The sequence below is a fragment of the Emys orbicularis genome, chromosome 5 (genome assembly GCF_028017835.1).
Source record: "Emys orbicularis isolate rEmyOrb1 chromosome 5, rEmyOrb1.hap1, whole genome shotgun sequence".
In the NCBI taxonomy this organism is placed as follows: domain Eukaryota; kingdom Metazoa; phylum Chordata; order Testudines; family Emydidae; genus Emys; species Emys orbicularis.
Genome location: NC_088687.1, coordinates 101190463 through 101211487, shown reverse-complemented (window position 1 = coordinate 101211487; position 21025 = coordinate 101190463). Strand labels below are relative to the sequence as shown.

The window sequence follows — 21025 nt, the reverse complement described above, 5'->3', positions numbered from 1 at the left end:
AAGACAAAACCACATTATCTCCTATGGGCGAACACTTTTCAAAAAACAATCACTCCATATTTGACCTCAGTCCTCCTCCTCCAAGATAATCTGCACAAAACACCTTCAAAAGACAAGCCTTGGAGCTTAAACTGATAACTATGCTAGACACTAAAAATCATGGTCTTAATAAAGACCAATCTGTAACCCACTAAAACTCTGCCTATTTTGTCCTATGGCTGCAGAGATTCTAATGGGCCACATTACCTTGAATGAACTCTTGGAATATGTATTAACTTTTTATGCCGAACATCTGTTTTACCTTGTATTTAGCTGTGACACTGTGTACTTTTCCCAGACCTGAAGAAGAGCTCTGTGTAGCTCAACATCTTTGTCTCCATCACCAGCAGAACATTGTCCAATGAAAGATACTGCCACACCCCCCTTGTCTCTCTAATATCCTGGGACCAACACGGCTATAACAACACTGCAAACAAATTTTAAAAGGGTAAATAGGATGACCTGGGTGACTATAGACCTATCAGCCTGACTTTGATCCCAGGCAAAATAAACAGAACGTATGTTATAGAACTCTATTAATGAAGAATTAAATGTGAGTAATATAATTTGTGCCAATCAAAATGAGTTTAGTCAAATTAATTTTATTTTTTTATGACACGATTACAATTTGGTTGACAAACGTAATAGTACTGATTACTTAGACTTCTGTATGGCATTTTGACTGTATGATATTTTGATTAGAAACCAGAACTATACAAAATCAACATGGCAAACATTAAATGACATATTAAAAACTAGCTCAATTATAGGGCTCAAAATGTAACTAAACAGGATATCTTCATCATCAAGCAGATATGCTTCAGTGGGGTCCCACAGGGATTGGTTCTTGGCCTTATCTATGCTAGTCAACATTTTTATCAATGACTTGGAAGAAAACATAAAATACTGATAAATTTTGAAGATGGCACAAAGATTGGAGGCGTGGTAAATAATGAGGATGACAGGTCACTAATACAGAGTGATCTGGATCGCTTGGTAAGCTGGGTGCAAGCAAACAATATACAGTTTAATATGGCTAAATGTATATGCATACAGCTAATGAGGAGGATATAGGCCATGTTTACAGGACTGGGGGGCTCTATCCTGGAAAGCAGTGACTCTGAAAAATGCTTGAGCATTATAGTGGGTAATCAGCTGAACATGAGCTCCCAGTGCGACACTTGTGTTCAGAAGGGCTACTCTGATCTTTGGATGTATAAAACAGGAAATATCTAGTAGGAGGAGAGAGGTTACATTACCTCTGTATTTGGCACTGGTACAACCACTACTGTTATACGGCATCCAGTTCTGGTGTCTACAATTCAAGAAGGAAGTTAATAAATTGTAGAGGGTTCAGAGAACAGCTGTGAGAATGACTAAAGGATTAGACAACATGCTCTATGATGAGACATTCAAGGAGCTCATTCTATTTAGCTTATCAAAGAGAAGTACCTAAACAGATAACAGAAATTTTATAATAAAGGTCTCCTCTTTACTCTGGCAGATAAAGGTGTAACAAGATCCAGTGACTGGAAGCTGAAGCCTAGGAAGTCTGCTCAATTGCTGATGGCTCCTGGGAGAGCTGTTGGAGTTATCTCATGGTGTCAACAACATGTCCATAACTTGATTGCCTCCCGGCATAGGTGTGATGAGCAGGCATCTCCTGGCTTGTTTACATAATACATCGCAGATGTGTCATCCATGAGAATATGCATGATGGAATTCTTTAAAACAGGAAGGAATGTTATGCAAGCTAATCTGATCACTCATAATTCTAGACCATTTATGTATAGAGTAGAGTCATGTCCTTTTGAGACCACATTCCTTGTATCTGGAGGTGGTCTAGTTGTGCACCCCAATCCCTGTTCCTGATGCATCTGTGATCAGTGTCTTTTGTAGGAAGAGATGTGGAGAAGGGGGTAGTACTCCCTTCTGAACATTCTTGGGATTTGACCACTAGCTCAGTGATGACAGAATGTGAGCTGGAACCACGACATGCATGTTCATTTGATGTCTCCTGTGATGATACATCGACCTTAGCCAGCCTTGTAAAGGACGTAGGTGAAGCCCAGCTAGTGGTATGTGCACAATGACAAGTGGCTTAGAAGTCTGAAGTGATGTCTTACTGTGTGTGCAACGGGGTAGTTGGCCCCTTAGATGAAACTGGAGCCAGTTCTGCTGTTCCAGTCCAGGTGCACCCTAATTTGGTGTAACGAGTTTGGTGTAACCCTGGGAGTTATAAATGTAAGACAGATCAAAGGCAAGGGATAGTTTAGAACCCAGGATTGAGAGAGAGTTCAAAAAAAGAGCACAGCTGGGTTAAGAGCTTCAAGGAGGGATGATCGAAGCTCTGAAGTGAATATTCCTGATTTGAAGAGTGAAACTCCTCTCCTGATCTGTGCAAACAGAGGGGAGAAGGGGTGTCCTGAGGAGGGGGGAAATGAGTAGACATCCTTCAATGGTGACACTGGATCTTTGAGGTGGCACTAGTAATGTGAGCTCTGGGATGTACACCGGTGCTCAGTGTAGTGCCATCAGGGCCAAGATTGGTGCCAGAGACATAGCAACCTTCTCCAACATCATGTTGGCTGGCACCATTAAAATGTTTTATTGTTGGGGCAAATACTACTACCAATGCCAACTCTGGTGCTTGTCAGTCGCTAACGGTGTTAGATGTAGGCACTCAGTCTCTTTGCTACCAAGCTAGAAGCTGTGCCAGTGTCATTTGCCCCATCATAGGAGTGGGATTAGTGCTCCGTTCCTGGGATGAGAGTGAAGGTTTAAGCCTCTCCTTACGGAAAGAGAGATGAGTGTCAAGAATCATGTTTATCTTGGTGTTCTGATATCCCTTGTCTTGGTGAGGAGAGGCATCAGTTTTCAGATAGTTTTTGCTGGTCTCAGATCCTTGTCCAACGGTGTCACAGTTCCTTTGCTAGTACTGCCCTTAGGTGTTGCATGCTGGCTAACAGGGTCACTGGCTGATTGGGACTTAGAAGTGACAAGCTCCATTTTGGAGATTGATGCCCATTCTCCAAGGTCTGAAGTTCCTCTCACTGATTGCTCAAGAAGGTAAAACTTCTGCTAAGGGTCCCTTGATTTACTTGTTCTTGTAGAAAAAGTACAGCAAACCAAGCAGCAGTCCAGCACATGGCTCTCACCTTTATGATAGTCTGTCAGAGGAATAAGTTTGTTACACGATGGACAGAGTTTGAAGCCTAATGGCTCCAAAAACACCATTTTAGGTTAAGAAGTGGCACAGAATGCTACAGACAATTTAAGAAATTAAGTTTTTTAAAAATGTTATTAAAAATTAAAGGAAAGGGGAAATTTGTTAGGAAATTGACCTTAACTGCCTAATTAGAGGAGGAAATTGCAAAAAGAAAAATTTCACTGATGGCGGTAAGAAGGAACTGAGGGTTGGTTGGAGCCATTCTGCTTTTAATGCTCTCAGGTAGGGGAAGGACACAAGGACATGCCTGGTGCACGGGAGGCCCAACAAACAATGCTATTCAAAGAGTCTGATCTTGCACACAAGCTGAATGAGCACCTGGAGTGAGATCCACAGGACATATACTCTCCTGATGGAATACTATCACAGCTGAGTCCAGTGGAGACACTTAAGTTTGATTCCTTTCTTGCAACAAAAGATAGGAGACAGAAAACAGGATGTTCTTTTGAGAGTCCTACGCTCTGGAACTTGATCCCCACTTTGTCTGAAATAGCCTGAATTTGTTGATCTTCATATTTCACTGTAAAGTCCAAGGCTTTATTTGGGGGGAGATGGAGTTTTTATGAGGGAATTATTTTTTTGGTTGAGTAGGAATTTTTTTTTTTTCTTTTGCTGCTGCAGTGGTATCTATTGGCTGGTATGTTAACTTTCCAGGGCTGCTAGGTGATATTTCTGTGACTAAATTTAAATTACTGTTAGGATTGTAAGTTTAATTACTGTCAGGGAGCCTAGAGCTTGTGAGCATATAGGCACTCTCTTATACTTTAAATCAAGATAAATAAAATGTACACTTGAAACAGAATTGGCCAAAGTCTGGTCTACAGTTTCACAATGTGCTTTAAAAGTTCCCCCATCTTTAATATATATGTATGGCATACAGATACTACAGGTCTCAGCATGTGACTGTTCTGAGCAATGGCATTTCTGTATTGAAAATAAACAGATAGAGTTTGCTGCTTTAAAAAAGAAAAAAAAATCAGCAGAGGCCATCTGGCTCTAGACAAGTTGCCAACTTGGCCCTCAGGTGGACAAAATTTGGAGAGTCAAAATTTAAATATGGAAAACTTCCACATGATCTACTTCTTGGTCCTATGTACCTAGCTCCTTAAAATTATAAAAGGACTGTATCTAAGCTTCCTACAAGTGTAAAAAAATTGCTGCTTCAGCGAAGATGTCAAAGGAACCAGTGGGACTGAGGAAGCTTTCCTCTCTTGATACTCTATTGTCCTTTACAACAACTAAGCTTTCAGACTGTCTGAGTACGTTGGGACTGAAGAGCATACTGAAAGTTTTTCTGTATATGTTGGTATTGCCACTGACAACAAAAAATGAAGCCCTCATTTTAAATAACAGTTGAGAGAAACTATTTATACAGGGCATCACCTGTCTTACTATTGAACAAATTAGGACCTCTAAGTGACAAATCCAACACTGCAAACCTCTCACAAGAGGTCCAGGAACATGTTCTTGACTACAAATGCCTCCGGTAAAAAATAATGGTCAAACCAGCAGACCCAAGAAATAGCATCTGACATCTAATTTATACTCGGACAATTATTTTACATGAAATGACGACAAAGAGTAGACACCTTTACAAAAACACAATTGCAGAATACACATAGAATCTTCAAAGGAATGTTCTTGGAAGTCAAAAAAAATCTATAAGGTAGGTAAGGTTTATGTTATTCATAAAAACGCTTCAGTAGAGTTGGAAGACAAAGTACAGGAGATCTACATTAAACAAGACTTAAAAGAATATCACAAAAAGACTATTACAGAGATCATGTTTGACTGCCATCACCCAAAAAAGGAACAACATTAAGTGAATAAATGTACTCTTAGTAACTGAGTTATTGATTCTAAAATGTATCTGAGAGCTCTTTATGCACTTTAGCCAAAAAGACATTTTATGCAATATGAAACTAAAGTGGTCACATAAAACTACATTAAGGGTATGCCACAATAAATTGACCCCCAAGTGCTCTCCTGTCGACTCCGGTACTCCACCAGGGCGAGAGGAGCAGGCGGAGTCGACGGGGGAGCGTCAGCAGTCGACTCACCGAAGTGAAGCAACTGCAGTGAGTAGATCTAAGTACGTCGACTTTAGCTACGTGAATAAAGTTGCGTAACTTGGATCGATTCCCCCTCCCTCCCCCTGTGTAGACCAGGCCTAAGTTACTTTGAGATGCCATCACCTCTGAATCGCTAGTTACGCCCAAATATGTTACATATAAAATTCAGTTGTTCCATATCCTTACCACACAGACATCTGCCTGTTTACATGAACATGTAGGGCTGATTAACAACTCGAGCTGAGATCGAAGTTTCTCATCATCCCCAAGAACCTGATTGAATTTCTTCACAAAATCTTGTGCTTTTCCAGGATCTGGAAGGTTTTCTATATTATTAAATAAAATTGAAACATAAGATAAACCTACAACTTGTAACTCAGCACTATTTAATTATTTCAATATTTGTAATCATGCAAACTTCAGGTATACTGTAATAACTATTTACAGAACAAATTAACACACTCACTTGCTATGGTCATCAGCTTTCCAAACATGGCACTACTATTTGCTTCCGACTGGGGGAGGGAGAAAAAAAAAACATCAGTGATGTTCCCTACAGGTAATATGCTATATTACACACTTCATTTAATCTGTCACTACTTTTGTTGCAGCCCTATCCATTCTAATTTTTTGGAATAACAGACAAAAAAGAAAGTACAATGGTATTAATAACAAGTGTTACACTAAAAAAACTGCAAAATTAATATGTAGCATACATTCTGCCTTTTGTAATAAGGCAGAAGTACAACAAGCCACTGAAACATGATAAACCAAACATGAATTTTCATCTACAGTTTCAGGATACAGCCTATAAGGAGAATTCAAGCAACATCCTATCCTACTAAAATATCATTTGAATTCTGCTTTAACATGAACAAATTATAATGATTTTGATGTTACAGCACTGTCCATTTAAGAATCTTAAAACATTTCATAGGGATTTAAGCGAAAGTGAGAAACTGACAATAAAATGTTACATGTGACTTTTTGACTCCTTAAGAAGTTGTTAGTTGGTAACAGAAAATCATGATAAATCATGTAGATCCCTACAGGTGAAACAGTTACTTACGGAAAGTGATTTTTAAAATATCTGTTGTTTATTTCTACTTAATGAAAGACCAACATTTTGTGAGTGTAAACCAAAACAGCAAAATAATCACATTAAACAAAAAAGATTAGCTCTATATAAATTAGCTCTAATGACAAAACAAAAAGTTTTTAAAAACCGTACAGTGGGCTGCTTATGCAAGTCCAATAATTCTCGTACATGACTCCTAAGCATATTCTGGCACTTCCACATCTCATTCAGTGCTCTGTGAAGGGGAGGGAAAAAGAAATGACAATCACGTTCCTTCAAATGCTGTAAGAATACGCTAGTTTTATTGAGCTAGTAAAGCATATGCTATTATTATTAGCTGAGCTTATGTTTTTCACATGTACAACATCTGTAAGACACTAGAAAGGTGTTCTATCAAATGCTACACTAACTGGGGTTACAAGTTTCAAGCATAGTGGACTAGATTTTGTTTCATATATAACAATGTAATCCAGAACATCTCCATTGATTTCAGTGGAGTTGCTCAAGATTTATACTGGTGAAATTGAAACCAGAACCTGGTCCATTATCTTTGTCAGAGCTTTCAACTTCCACAAAGCCTTAAAAAAAAAAAAAAACCACACACCAAGAAAACTTCCCAACCTCAAAAACAAACATCACCCCCCAAAAAAACTAAAACAGAATGAAGTTTGTTTCTTATAAGAGAATTTTTTTTCAAAGAGAATATTTTAGTTAAAAAATATTAAAATCTCTAAAGTAGAAAATTTGAAGCTAAGGTTCCTAAGCCCAACCCTAGCTCTGTCCCTCTACCTGAATTAATCCTTTAACCAATGTCCTCCCAAACATTTTTCCCTTCTAGGACAAATCAGTCACACTATACTACAAAACTTGTCTACAAAAGACAAACTCACATCAGACTCAATCCTCCACTGTATTACCCTCATACTAATATACCAAGATTATAACATTTGGTATCAGTTACGACATACAAGCCAGAGACAAAACCATCTCTCTACTGTCCATCCACCTATATCCAACCTGCTATAGACAAGATATTACAGAATGCCCCATTCTCTCTCACACAAAAAATTGAAATAATATTCTCCACAGTCACACAGGCCACAGATTTATTTGCATTCTGTTCAATTTACACATTGAATAGACAGAAGTCTCATAATACTAACTACCTATACCAAAAACCTTATAACTCTTTTAAAAGCCATACTGCAGCCCTAAAATTGTTACTAAATTGATGTTTTGAATTTTATTCAACTACGACTTTCTTGCACATTACTTTCAATCTTGCAACCAGGTAACCGATCTTATTCAAAATAACTGAAGTCAGAGTTAGTTACTCTTGATGTAAAATTCACTGAAAACATTAAAATTGGATCAAAATACCCCCTAACATCAAGGCATCCTGTTTTATTGTAGTTATCCATCTGGAATCAGCATTTAAAAATATGTGTACTTGAAATACTTTGAAACTATAGTTGTAAACAGTATTGGTAATTCATTATTTATTATTGTATTGTTCATCTTGTGATAGCACAGTGCGGAATCTGGATGACAGATGCTGTACAAATACTATGGAGGTCATGGTACCTGCACAGAGAAGTTTCCAATCTAAGAAACTGTTAAATAAATAAAAATCAGGTTAGTTAATTTCACCAGCTATTAATGTCTAAATCCAGAGGAGTTAGAGTTCTCAAATTACTTGACTAACAAGAACGTCAAGTCTTGTCATTACCAATACTTTGACTAAGAGCTAGCAATAAAGACTGATCATTTTCTATCAAAAGGCATACGCTGGAAAAGATTCAAAAGAAAGATGTATTTTAAAAGCATCTAAGCAGCCTACTTTTCTACCTCTACTCACTTGACAGCATTTGGATCCAAGCTAGCATATAAATAGTACAAGCATTTCATTCTCTCTTCTGTTTCCAAATTGTGTGGGACAAGATACTGAGCAAAGATTTTCTCTACCAGTAACCTGCAGAAAAGAGAAAAAGTTAAAATAAATTTTTAATACCATACATTTCCAAAGTCATCCATAATGTTCAGATTAATTGTAAAACAGAGATCCTGACCTCTTGAGGTCCCTTGTAGCCCTAAATTTCTATGATTTTATGCTATACTGGCACTGGAACCTTCTCCAGCCTAAATGGGTAGAAGAAAGTAGTAACTATCTGCCTTCCACAGGTCTCCTTCCTACTGCTATTGGAAAGGTGTGAAAGAAATGCCCAGATGAACTCTCCCCATTCCTTCAGATGCCAAGAAAAATGGGCCTTAATCACCCATGATATTCTCCTTTCTCCCTCTAGATTCTTCTAATAACTAGTCTCAGGATCTATCCTTGTCACCATTCTCATTCAAAGGGGAACAGGAAGAGTGTGCACACCCATAGAGTAAAAAACACAAAAGAAGAATACAATAAGAAGCTGAAGAAAAGGTAGACTTAGCAAAATGTCTCAAAAGGTAAGGATAGTATTTAAGAAACAGAAACAATGTATTTAAAACTGCTGATATTTATAATAAAAAAAACTGAGGACAAATAACACTGAAAAAAATGGAGGTAAGCATACACCAAGATATACGTAAGAAAAAAGAGTGAAGGGAAAACAAAGTGGGCAAAGTTAAATTTCTCAACTTTTTTATGGAAACTTTGATTAAAGAACTTCACAATAAAGTAGTTGCAGTTTATATGATTATATGTAACTAAAATACAAAACCATGCACTGCACAACAGATAAGCTTTAATCATACAGACTGCATACCAAAAATACATTAAAAGAACATTTTTAGGGTTGCAAAGTCAAGCTCTAAAATGTTAGGCAGTGACAAAATTAAGGCTGTCTGTGTAACCTTCATTCTGTGCATGTGTGAGTGTGTGATGATACACACATGATCACATACTAGTTTTATTCAGTGCACAGGATGGATAGTGCTCAAGGACTGAGACGGCTGTTCAATAACTCTTTTTATCCTCATCATTCAGTGTGGCCTTGAGGGTGTTCACAGAAGAGGAACAGAGTCACAGAGGAAATTACCAAAATTTGCAAAAGACTACACTAATCTGAGACACACAGGGTCTGATTTTCAGAGGACATAGCATTTTAATAGTACTCTATAAGCTTAAAGCACTGTACACGCATTAAGTTAAGCCCTACAGCACTAAATTTGAGGGTTGTGGGTAAGTATCCTTACATTCATTTACAGATGGGGAAACTGAAACAAGACAGACAAAATCGTTTACCACACCACCAAAGAGCAAGTCAGTGGCAGAGCTAGGATTGGAACTCACTGCCTTTTGAGCCCCAACACAGGTTCATCCCACCAAACCACACTGCTCTACTACCAGAGAGGATGAGAATTCAAAGCTCTCATTGACTTCAGCTGCAGTTCTAAGCATCAAGCATCTCTACAAATCGAGCCCCAATTTTTTTCAAGTTGGGCACTCAGAAAATAAGCAGCATACAACTAGTGGGCACCTGGGAAAATGCTGGTCTAAATGATTTGCCCAGAATCACAAAAGGAATCTATGGCAGGAACAGAAACCTAATCTCCTCAGTGGCATTCAACTGCCTTAACCATGAGAAAATTCAGTGAAAGACTGACAATATCCTGTATGATCCTGAACAAACCTTATGAAATTAAGATAAACTTTACTGAATGAAGTTAACCCTAATTCAGTAAGATTAACACCTTTGGAGCTCATTGTATTGCAAATGCAAATGTTTATGTACTATTGTGAGAGTGTATGGAATTTAGCAGAAAAACAAGATTAATGAAATCAGTGGAAAGTATTAGGAAGTTCAAAGGTCTTTTTGGAACAATATGTATAAAGTGGATTTCTTTCGGAAACACACTGAGGTGAGGGGAATGCAAATTCTCTTTCTCTGAAGCCAACCTTCTGAAGATATACAAAGGGTCTCTCTCCCCAGGGTGTACTACCTACCTGCTTCTGGAAACTCCAGTTCAAAGACCCCTAGGCTCTATAAACAGGGAACTGAATATGTTATGAGGGTGCATGTTCTGAGCTGAAGCCACAAGGATGCCCCTAGGATGAGGTATTAAAAGACTGCACTTGCCAGAGCCCATGTGAGTGTTACATGAACTCTGGTAAGCTTATTAGCATAGGTTCTTTTATTGTTTTTAATATGTTTTCTCTGTAATATTCTTTACCTTAAGAATAAAGTAGACTTGCTTAGAAAAAACTGAATAGTAACTTATATCTGTAGCAATTACACTGTTATCTGTCTCTGAAGAGAAAGCAAGAAGGTATCTTTGGGCAACCTGTCTGCACTGGGAACAGCAAGTGAAGGCACGGGAACTGTTCAACCTGAGAATATCCTGATCAGTAGGCAGAGAGATGCATTTCTCCACCCACGAGAGGCAACTGCTGTGGAGCTGAAAGCCAAGAGTGGGTGCCCTTGCTGAATCACTGACGGGAAAATACAGGTGCAGTTGCCATGACATGTGACACACACTTTCTCTTCTTTCCGTCCCCTACCTCATTCATTTCACAATTCTAATTTTTGCAACAAGTGAGGCAAGGGTTCTACAGACAACCACCTCATTCACTAGGCAACACTGATTTATTCCCTGCACACTACCCATCTTGTGCACTGAAAGAGGTATGGGTCCCGTAAAAAAAAAAAAAAAAAAAAAAAAAAGTATCTCATGTAATTAAAGACTGTATTATTATGCATACCTATGAAAGCAGAATTAAGGTTGCCACAGGTAATGATGGATTTTAGCAGTCAGCCTTAGCAACTTTTACTGACCAAAAAACCCCCCACAAGAAAACAAAAACTGAGTATAGGAGAAACAAAAGTAGAGTCTTTTTCTAAGCAGTAGTCAGTGAGTTTAAGAAAGAAAAAGCTAACCATCATCTCAGATCTAGCTCCAAGTCTACAATTTAGGGCTAGATACAAAAAACCTGATCATCCTAAATAACTTAGAGCAAATAATCTTTAATCGGGGGTGCTGGAAGGGAGAGTGTTGAATTAATTCCAAATCTATTTGCAACACTTGCAGCACTAATGTTTAAAATGTGCCATGAGGACATCATTAGTATCTTCTAACAACTTCCTCGGGATAAGCGTACACTTTTGTTCTTCAGAATATTTCTTATAGCTATATAATTAAATTTATGAAGGCTTAAGTTGACTCACTTGTCATCAATGCTATTCTGATAATATATGTGCAAAAGTTTATCCTTTATCCAGCTCACTTTCTCTGCAGCATCTTTGCCAGCCTCAGCATGAAGACAATACTTCTTGTATAGCTGGGCAAGTCCCATCATAGCTTCTTTTCTTACTCGCCACTTAAAAGAAAAATATGTTTATTAAATATCTATCACAAATACACACAATATATACTAAATGCAATGAAGTGAGAAAGACAAAGTTAACAGACAGATGCAGTAAACTCAACTTTAATTCATGGAAGCAACCAGAACAGAACAGAACAATGGTTCATTTAGTTAGGTATTACTGTCTCCTACATAATGATCAACATTGGAAGCTTCAAAGGATCCAACTTTTCCTCTCCCTCCACCCCAAAAAAGTTCATGAAACTGCAATTGTGCAATTTGTACTTTAGGAGAGAATTTCTTCCACATCTCAGCTAGTCCTGAAGTATGAGAGAATTCATAGTGCTTGTGACAGACTGACAATATCCTGAATTTATTTTACTGAATTACATTAAACCTTACTGAACTAAGGTTAATACTTTGGGGGCATATTATATTAGAAAGGAAATGTTTATGTACTATTGTGAGATTGTATAGAAATTCTTTAGCAGAAAGAAAAGATTAATGCAATCTCTGGAAGGTATCATGAAGTTCAAAGGTCTTTTTGGAACAATAGGTATAATGAGGATTCCTAGTAAGTACTTTGCAGTGAGAGGGATGCAAATTCTCCCCTCAGAAGGCAACCTTTTGAATATATGCCCTGCGAGAGAGACTCATTGTGTACTAATTACCTACATCTGGAAACTCCAGATCAAAGACCCTGAAAGGGGAAACTGAACAGGTTATGAGTACGATTGTTCTTAGCTCAAGCTGTGATAAACTGATAACCACAAGGACTCCCCAGGGTCAAGGTTAAAGGACTTATCTTTCCAGAATCCATGTTAGGGCTGGGGTTAATTCTAGTAAGCCTATTACCATATGTTTATGTTGTTTTGTTATTTTTAAATGTTTTTTCTTTCATACCTTTTACCTTAAGGATAAAGTAGGCCTGCTTAGAAAGAACTGCAGTAGTTATAACTGTTGATAATCACTCTCTGGAGAGAAAGAAATCAGGTGTCCTTCGGGCAACCTGTCTGTGCTGGGAAATAGAGAGAACTGTGCAGTCTGGGAATACCCCAGTCATAAGGGAGAGACACAGAGGTCTCCACCCAGAAAGACAAAGGCTAAGGGGAAATACAGGTGCAGTTCCCCTGAACTGTGACAGTGCTCATAATTTTTTAATCCTATCTAGTGTAATTGCAGATGCTATTATTCATGTAGTGTGTCTAATCTCATTACAATTTTACTAAACTATTTGCCTCCATACTGTCCACTCATTTTATAAAGCTCTTATGCCTCCCTCTCAGTATTATTCATTAGCGGTGGTGCTCAGAGGCCCCAATTATGCTAGTGGTCCTACCCCGAAGAGGTTACGTTTTTCTTTTAAAAAATGAATTCTGATTTCAATCCATCGTTGTATGGAAGCGTCTCAAATCCTATTTTGCTTCTCAAACCACTTTCTATTTCTACCAACTCCTTTTTCATATGGAACAACCAAAAATCAATCCACTATTTAGCCCAAGGACCTCTGTTAAGTTGATGAGAGAACTTTCATCTTGCCAAATCATTACAAACTAAAATCTAAAATTGACAGTGCATGGACAATTTGCTATATCCACATAGAACCCCACTGTAGTTAATGGAGCTCTACATGAACAGACAAGTCTGCTCATACACCATCAGTTGAAGAGTCAGGGCCTATACTATATAAAGAGGAAAAAAATCAGATCCATGTTTTGCCATATATTTCTTAAATCACAAAGCAATTCACAATCAGTAACACTGGATGTAGGTAAAAGGCAAGAAACAATTTGCCACTAGGTGGCATGACATATCATACAGATTTTAGTACAGAAAACTTTCAAGTGCACATAAAATCAATTAAATAAATTATAAAATACTGACATCTTTGTGGGTATTTGCCTACTTACCTAGCAACTAAAACAAACTAAGAAGAAAATAAAGTATTACAAAAATATTTATCTTTCAAAAAGTAGTAAAATACTATTTTCCACATGTAGATGTAGACATTCCCATCTTGAGCTGTGTGTTCATCAGCTATATAGGAGACAGGAAGGACTGAGCTGTCATTGGGAAGAAAGAAGGAAGGTGAAGGAGAAGGATTAGGAGGAAAGATTTTGGAAAAGTTCAGCTTTGGAAAGGTTATTCTTAAGATGTCAGTAGAACATCCATCAAAAGGAGATATCAGAAGCAGCTTAAAATGTGAAATTGGTAGGTTTGGGAATTACTGGCACAAAGGTAGTAGTTGAAACCATGGGAACAGAGAAGGGCATTAACAGACAGACAAGGGAGGACAGAATCCTGAGAGAATGCTGTCAGATGAGGGAGAAATTCAGATATCACAGTGATGGGTGTGGAAAAGAATCTATAGAGAGAAGGGAAGATAAGGAGCTATTATATGAAAAACTAAAAGAGCAGTCAATAGGGTGCTGATCACAGTCAAAGAAGCCAAGAGAGAAGAGAAACAAAAGTTGGAGAATGAGATCATCAGCATCAAAGGCAGCAGAATGATAAAGAAGGATAAGGATAGAAAGGTGCTCTTTTGATTTAGCTCAAAAGAGATTTAAATACCTTGGTCAAAACCTTCCTGGGATACCTGGTACAATTAATCTCTTCTGTCAATGGGTGAGACAACAGTTTCATAAGGTTCCAAAGAACCCTTTGTCAGAAAAGCCCTTCAGTTTTCTATTAAATTCAGGATAGAAAAATCACCGGGTTCTCCCTTTTTCTCAATTCAAGGGGTCTCTAAAACAGGAGCCAGGCAGGTTGTCAGCTCCCAAAATGCTTTTGAGTCCTCCTTCAGTGGTGAAGGAAAAGTTAAAACTGGAGATATTCAGGGAAGTGGTTAAAGAGAGAAGGGAGCTTGGAGTCTGTTCCTTTGGTTTCTCATCCCAAAGCCACTCACTGAAGTTGACTAACCCAAGTGTTTCTTCCTGGGGAAAGGAAAAGTCCCTACCTGGCCTAGACGTTTGGGCAAATGGGAACTTGAGCCAACTTTCAAAGCCTGTCCCAAAACTTTCCTTCAATAAGCCTCTTCCTAGAGAATTGAGATGAAAAGGCGCCATTGAACTTGGAGTCTTTAAGATAAAATGGCCTGTTTCAACAGAAGAGGAAAGTGTTTGAACCATTTCTGCAGTGCCCTTTCTACAAGCAGGCTGGGTCTTTAGAAAAAGAGCTCTCATGGAGGACTCTCATGGATCAGAAGCTTTCAGTTCCCCTCTCCTGGAAGCACTAAGACAACTTACACCAAAGAAATAGAACAAAGTCAGTAGTCTACAAAATCTACACTAGTTGAATAGCTGAATAAAAAGAGTAGCCCAAAAAGAATCAGATGGAAGCAAATGGATGGACATGTGTCAAAAACAGGGGCTTGTCCAAGGGAAATATGAACTGTGGAAAGCAAGTATTGTCATCGTACTTATGCAGGAGAATAGTTAAATGAGGTTTAAATCATGTGTTCAGGACTCAAAAGATTACTAGATTCAAAATGAGGAGGTAGTCACAAGCAGATATAAAAGAATAAGGCAAAAGCTGTACAAAAAAATCTGATGAATGCTGAGAGCTCACAAAAGTTATATGTCTCCTACTCACTTTGAAAGACAACTAAAATAGAGTTGAAAGCCTTTTAAAAACACCATGTTATATTACTGTTTACCTCAAATAGTTGTGTGTGCTTCGTAGCCATTTCCAGTCAGCTGTCAATTTTTATTTTTCCCAGAATTTAAGTCCATTAAGCTCTTTTCAGAGATGAATCCCATAAAGAAACCTCATCTAGAGCTGAAATTAGTCTTCACTGACAAGTTTCTGGGAGGGCGCCCGACTCCCTTAGGCCAATCACACTGTCAGACCTCTGGCTAGTGAGGAGCTGATGGTGAAATTCACATTATTCCTGGCAGAATAATGATCTCATTTCCCTGATATATAGCCCCTGCTCAGACACACTGCCTGCATTTGAACAGTCTGCCTTCTAGTGAGAATTAATTTTGCCACTGCATTCTAATTAACCGCACAAAACTGTAACCCATCTCCTCAATGCATAGAAGATTCTGGTTTTGCCATTTTTTCTTCATCAGTTGTATTTAAAGGTGGCAATTACTGCAAATGAAGTATTATACCTTACCCGTTTATCTAGTGTTCTTTCCCTTACAAAGCCAAGTAGCTGGTCATTGACTAAAGAAAGGTCTCTCTTCCCAGCCGTTATAATTGTAACAATGACATCATGTCGAATGGCTTCTTCTGGGTCATGTGATCTAACCTTCAAGTACTCTATTACAATAAAAAAACAACAATGGTAACCATGAAAAGTATACTTAAGTGCTTTTGTTGCAGATGCACAACAAATGACACTTTATTAGGAAAATTAAAACTACACAAACCTCAGTCAAAATGTACAACTATATCATCTACTACACATGAAACTGTATATAATAATTCTCAGCCCCAAGGTGTTTACAATATAAGTAATACATTTAAAATGTTGTAAATCATTAAAGATTAGTTTGAGTCAGAAATGACAAAATTCCGAGTTAAGGCTGAAACTCAGCTCACTGTGCCTCAATATTTTAGATTATGTTTGTAACACACTGTTCTATAATGCCCTGAGGGAGCATTATTTCACAGAAGCATGATCCATCACAACAGACTAAATTAAGGATTTTATTTTAGTCATAGCGTAATCTTCTGTCAATTTAAATAGCATCATTAATATCTAAATATAGAAATTCCCATCAAAATCCTATCTTAATGCATTAATTTAAAAAAATTGTAGAAAAGTCCTTTACAGTATTTTTGGGGGGGGGGGGGGGGGGAAGGAGGATTTGCAACTACATTCTGCGACAGCTCCCTGAGAGTTATTCTGGTATATCATACAGATACCAGTTCTTCAAAATACATATCAGAATCTTTAAAACTGTCTATTTAAACAGATTATATTGATTTTATAAGTTTATAGTTAGATACCTTTCAACAAGAATTTTTTTTGCCGTGTTCGCTGTAATGATTACTTCAAAATTGTTACAGGGCCATTGTGTCATCAAGTATTTACGGACTACTTGAGTACATCAAATATAGACTCAACAGGCCACAACACAGCTCAAATTACGTAGTGTATGCGTGGAACTGGCCAATATCCAATAGAGACCCTAATGAGATCAAACTCATTTACAGTTACAACTTAAACCATATCTGAACCAGAGAGTTTCCAAAGGTGAAAAGTTAGTATTCTCTAAACTACTAGCCAACCTACTAATCCCTTTAATCCCTTTTTTATAAAATTCTAGAGAAACAGTGAATAGAAATTAAAGGATTTGTTTCCTGTCAATCACAATGCAAACTTAACTGCGGAGTCACAACCGACATCTCTCTAATCAGACTACATATAAACTTGAACAATTTTACCTGGAGACCCCCACTTATATTCTTTTACCTAAAATACTTAAAATATATCTTTCCAATGAATATTAATGAGGCCTTGTCTACATTTAAATCTTAGATCGACGGTGCTCAGGGCTACGGAAAATCCACATCTAAGCACCACAGTTATGCTGATCTAGTCCCTGGTGTAAACGAAGCTAGATCAACAGAAGCATTTCTCCGTCCAACCTAGCTACCACTGCTCAGGGAAGTGGAGTTCCTACAATGATGAAAATACCCCTTTCATTGCTGTAGTCTTTGTCTACACCACAGGATTAAAGTGGCACAGCTATGGCACTGTAGCTATGCTACTATAGTTCCTGTAACATAGATATAGCCTGAGAAGAGACCTGCTGAAGAATACAGATGTCTGAACAGCAAAACGTAAACCAGGTCTATACTACCGGCTAAATCGGCACCACTGTGATCGATGCAGCAGAGTCGATTTAGTAGGTCTGGTGAAGACATGCTAAGTCAATGGGAGAGCACCCTCCTGTCAACATCTGTACTCCACCTCCCCAAGCGGGGGAAGCTATGTCAATGGAAGAACGTCTCTCATTGACATAGTGCAGTGTAGACACCACTGGAAGTCGCCCTAAATTATGTCGACTTCAGTTATGTAACTTACATAAATGAACTAGTGTTACTCAGATTGACTTACAGTGTTAGTGTAGACCAACCCATAGTCTGGTGCATCAATACTAGCAGGTGAAGACAGGCAAAACTAATATTTTCCAGAGATTCCACAATACTGTGGGCACAAATTGAGTCTTAGCAATAATGCCTTATTTCACATTTCCAAAATACATGAACCATTTAAAAAAAAAGGAAAATATAGACCTATTTCCCACTTTATAAAAATCTGCTCATTCACCTTCAGCAATTACTCCAACATCTGGTTTAAGGGGAAAAAAATCTAATTGTAAGTGTCCTGACTTTCAGTGGTGCTGAGCATTCAGTTCCTACCGAAGTCAGTGGGATCTATTGGTGCTAATCACCACTGAAAATGAGACCGAGCATGCTGAGCACATCATGATTATGGTATTAAAAAAAAGGCGGGTGGGGCAAAGGGGACTGAAAAATGAAAATATGCCAAAGGATGTAACTGGTCCTTGTGTTATGTTCTTCTATCCCTGCTTTCCAACTTTCACAAGTTAAAACTGGCTATAATGCTGGCCTGCAGGAGGAATTTAATTGTTAGATCATGGGTGGGATTTTGTAAATCAATGGAAGCAGAGTTAGGGAAACGCTAAGTACTTCTGAAAATCCCATTCCACATGCTCAATGGTTAACCTGCTCTGTCAGGGCCAAGATTTCATCAAAATTTGAGATGATTAGGTTAAAACTAATTCTACATAGGATAATTGGACCATCTTTGTTCTATAAAGCTAGCAACAAAACATACCCAATGTGAAATGCCTACTTTTAAAAAACTCTCTTGCCTTCTACAGGAAAATCTACCTTAAATGAATGCCTTAGTACTCCCCATCCAGCACAGGCAAGTCCGGTCTTAACATATTTCAGAACCATATTGCTATGTACTTGAAACAATTTCCTCCCTCAGCCAAAATTTTTTTTAAACTTTAAATTATGCATCTTACCGGTGAGGTCTTTTGCTAAATCCGGATGGTTCATTAAACAATGACTGGCAAATTTCACACTTTCTAATCTCACAGGGACATGGATATCATTAAATCTAGAGGGATGGAAAATGAAGCATGTTAAGTTTTTGGATTATCTTTAAAAATCAATGTTTCTCTTTACATCGTCACATAAGTATGTTGAGAATGTGTTACTGTTACGTCAACTGCATAAAAATAATTTTAGAGTACATAATAATACATAAAATAGAATTTGTCCATTAGGTTTTAAAAAATGTAAAGCTCAAAATGCTTCTTGGGGGGAGGTAAAAAAGGGGGGGGGGGGGGGCAAAAAGTATCAGGATAGCAATAATACACTTAAATGGGATTACAGCCTTGGAGTGTTGAAAATAAGAATCCGCTAATATAATGTTGCACTTAAAATTGCTATTTACTAAAATGGATGTGGCCATGCAAAAAATACAAAAAAAAAAACCTCAACAAAAAACATACAAATGTCTAGGCAGAGTGAAGTATTGTATCGGAGGTATTTAATAAATACATTGAAAAGATGCTTTTAGGTATAACAATGCACCATCATAAACAAGGCACTTATATTTTTGGATCTTTGAACGCACAATCCCTGGTCTTAGGGCAATCTCTTGCAACCTAACTTTCAATTACTTTTGTTTTAAAACACTTTACATGGATCAAAGATTCCCTATTTTAAAACTCTATTTAATGCAAATCATAAGAACATAAGAATGACCATACTGGGTCAGACCAATGGTTCATTACTCCAATATCCTGTCAGGATAGGTGATCCACCCCCTGTTGTCCAGTCCTGGCATCTGGCAGTTAGAGGCTTAGGGACACTCAGAGCATGCAGCTGACTATCTTGGCTAATAGTCATTGATGGACCTATCCTCCAGGAACTTTTCTAATTCTTTTTTAAACCCAGGTATAGTTTTGGCCTTCACAACATCCCCTGGCAATGAGTTCCACAGGTTTACTGTGTGTTGTGTGAAGAAGTACTTCCTTTTGTTTATTTTAAACTGCTGCCTATTAATTTCACTGGGTGACCCCTGTTTCTTGTGTTATGTCATTTTCTCCACACCATTCATGATTTTATATAGACCTCTATCATACCACCTTTTGTCATCTCTTTTCCCAGTCTTTTTAATCTCTCCTCATATGGAAGCTATTTCATACCCCTTATCGTTTTTGTTGCCCTTCGCTATACCTTTTCCAATTCTAATATATCTTTTCTGAGATGGGGGCAACCAGGACTGCATGGTGTATTCAAGGTGTGGGCTTACCATGGATTTACATAGCGTCATTATGATATTTACTGTCTTCTCTAACCCTTTCCTAATGGTTCCTAATATTGTTAGCTTTTTTGACTGCCGTCGCTGCACACTGACATAACCGTTACCCACCTTTTCGTAACTGTTATTCCTCAAGATATGTTGCTCATGTCCGTTCTATTCTAGGTGTGTGCGCGCCCGTGTGCATAGTCGGAGACTTTTGCCTTAGCAGTATCTGTAGGGACAGCTGTGGCACCCTCTGGAGTGCCGCGCTCATGCGGCGGTATATCAGGGGGTGCCAGCCCTACGCCCTCTCAGTTCCTTCTTGCCGGCAACTGTTGACAGAGGGGTAGGCGGGTGGGTAATGAAATGGACATGAACAACACATCTCAAAGAATAACAGTTATGAAAAGGTGGGTAACTGTTTTCTTCTTCGAGTGCTTGCTCACGTCGATACCATTCTAGGTGACTCACAAGTAGTATCCCTGAAGTTGGGCTCAGAGTTCACGGTTGTGCGGCTTGCAGCACTGCTCTACTGAAGCCAGCATCGTCTCAAGCTTGTTAGGTAAGGGCGTAGTGCAATGTGAACCTGTGAAAGGACGGCCAGGTAGCAGCCTTGCAGATATCCTGAAAGGGCACTTGGGTCCGGAAAGCCACCGCCGAGGCTTGCGCTCTAGCTGAGTGAGTGGTGACAATTGCCGGCAGAGGCACCTTCGCCTGATCATAGCAGAAATGGATGCAGGAGGTGATCCAAGACGAAATTCTCTGGACGGACACCGGATAACCCTTCATCCCATCTGCCACAGCGACGAACAACTGAGTTAATTTACGAAATGGCCTGGTCCTCTCGATGTAGAAGGCCAGCACTCTCCTGATGTCCAGGAAATGCAATCTATACTCCCCCTCAGACTTATGAGGTTTTGGACAGGAGACTGGCAAGAATATGTCCTGGCTCATGGGAAACTGGGCAACCACCTTGGGCAGGAAAGCCGGGTGTGGCCGCAGCTGGACC

The 21025-nt window shown here is 38.5% G+C and overlaps 1 protein-coding gene across 3 annotated transcripts in view; it reads right to left on the bottom strand.

Moving 5' to 3' along the window:
• PDS5A (PDS5 cohesin associated factor A) overlaps positions 1 to 21025 on the bottom strand; it is a 170852-nt gene that overhangs the window by 53399 nt on the left and 96428 nt on the right. For all 3 annotated transcript variants that reach the window (XM_065405775.1, XM_065405774.1, XM_065405776.1), the window contains 7 exons: positions 18728 to 18822; positions 15835 to 15980; positions 11575 to 11726; positions 8277 to 8390; positions 6572 to 6653; positions 5807 to 5855; positions 5527 to 5666 (listed from right to left, as the gene is read on the bottom strand). In XM_065405775.1, the coding sequence (XP_065261847.1) occupies positions 5527 to 5666; positions 5807 to 5855; positions 6572 to 6653; positions 8277 to 8390; positions 11575 to 11726; positions 15835 to 15980; positions 18728 to 18822 (778 nt within the window). The remainder of the gene's footprint in view (positions 1 to 5526; positions 5667 to 5806; positions 5856 to 6571; positions 6654 to 8276; positions 8391 to 11574; positions 11727 to 15834; positions 15981 to 18727; positions 18823 to 21025) is intronic.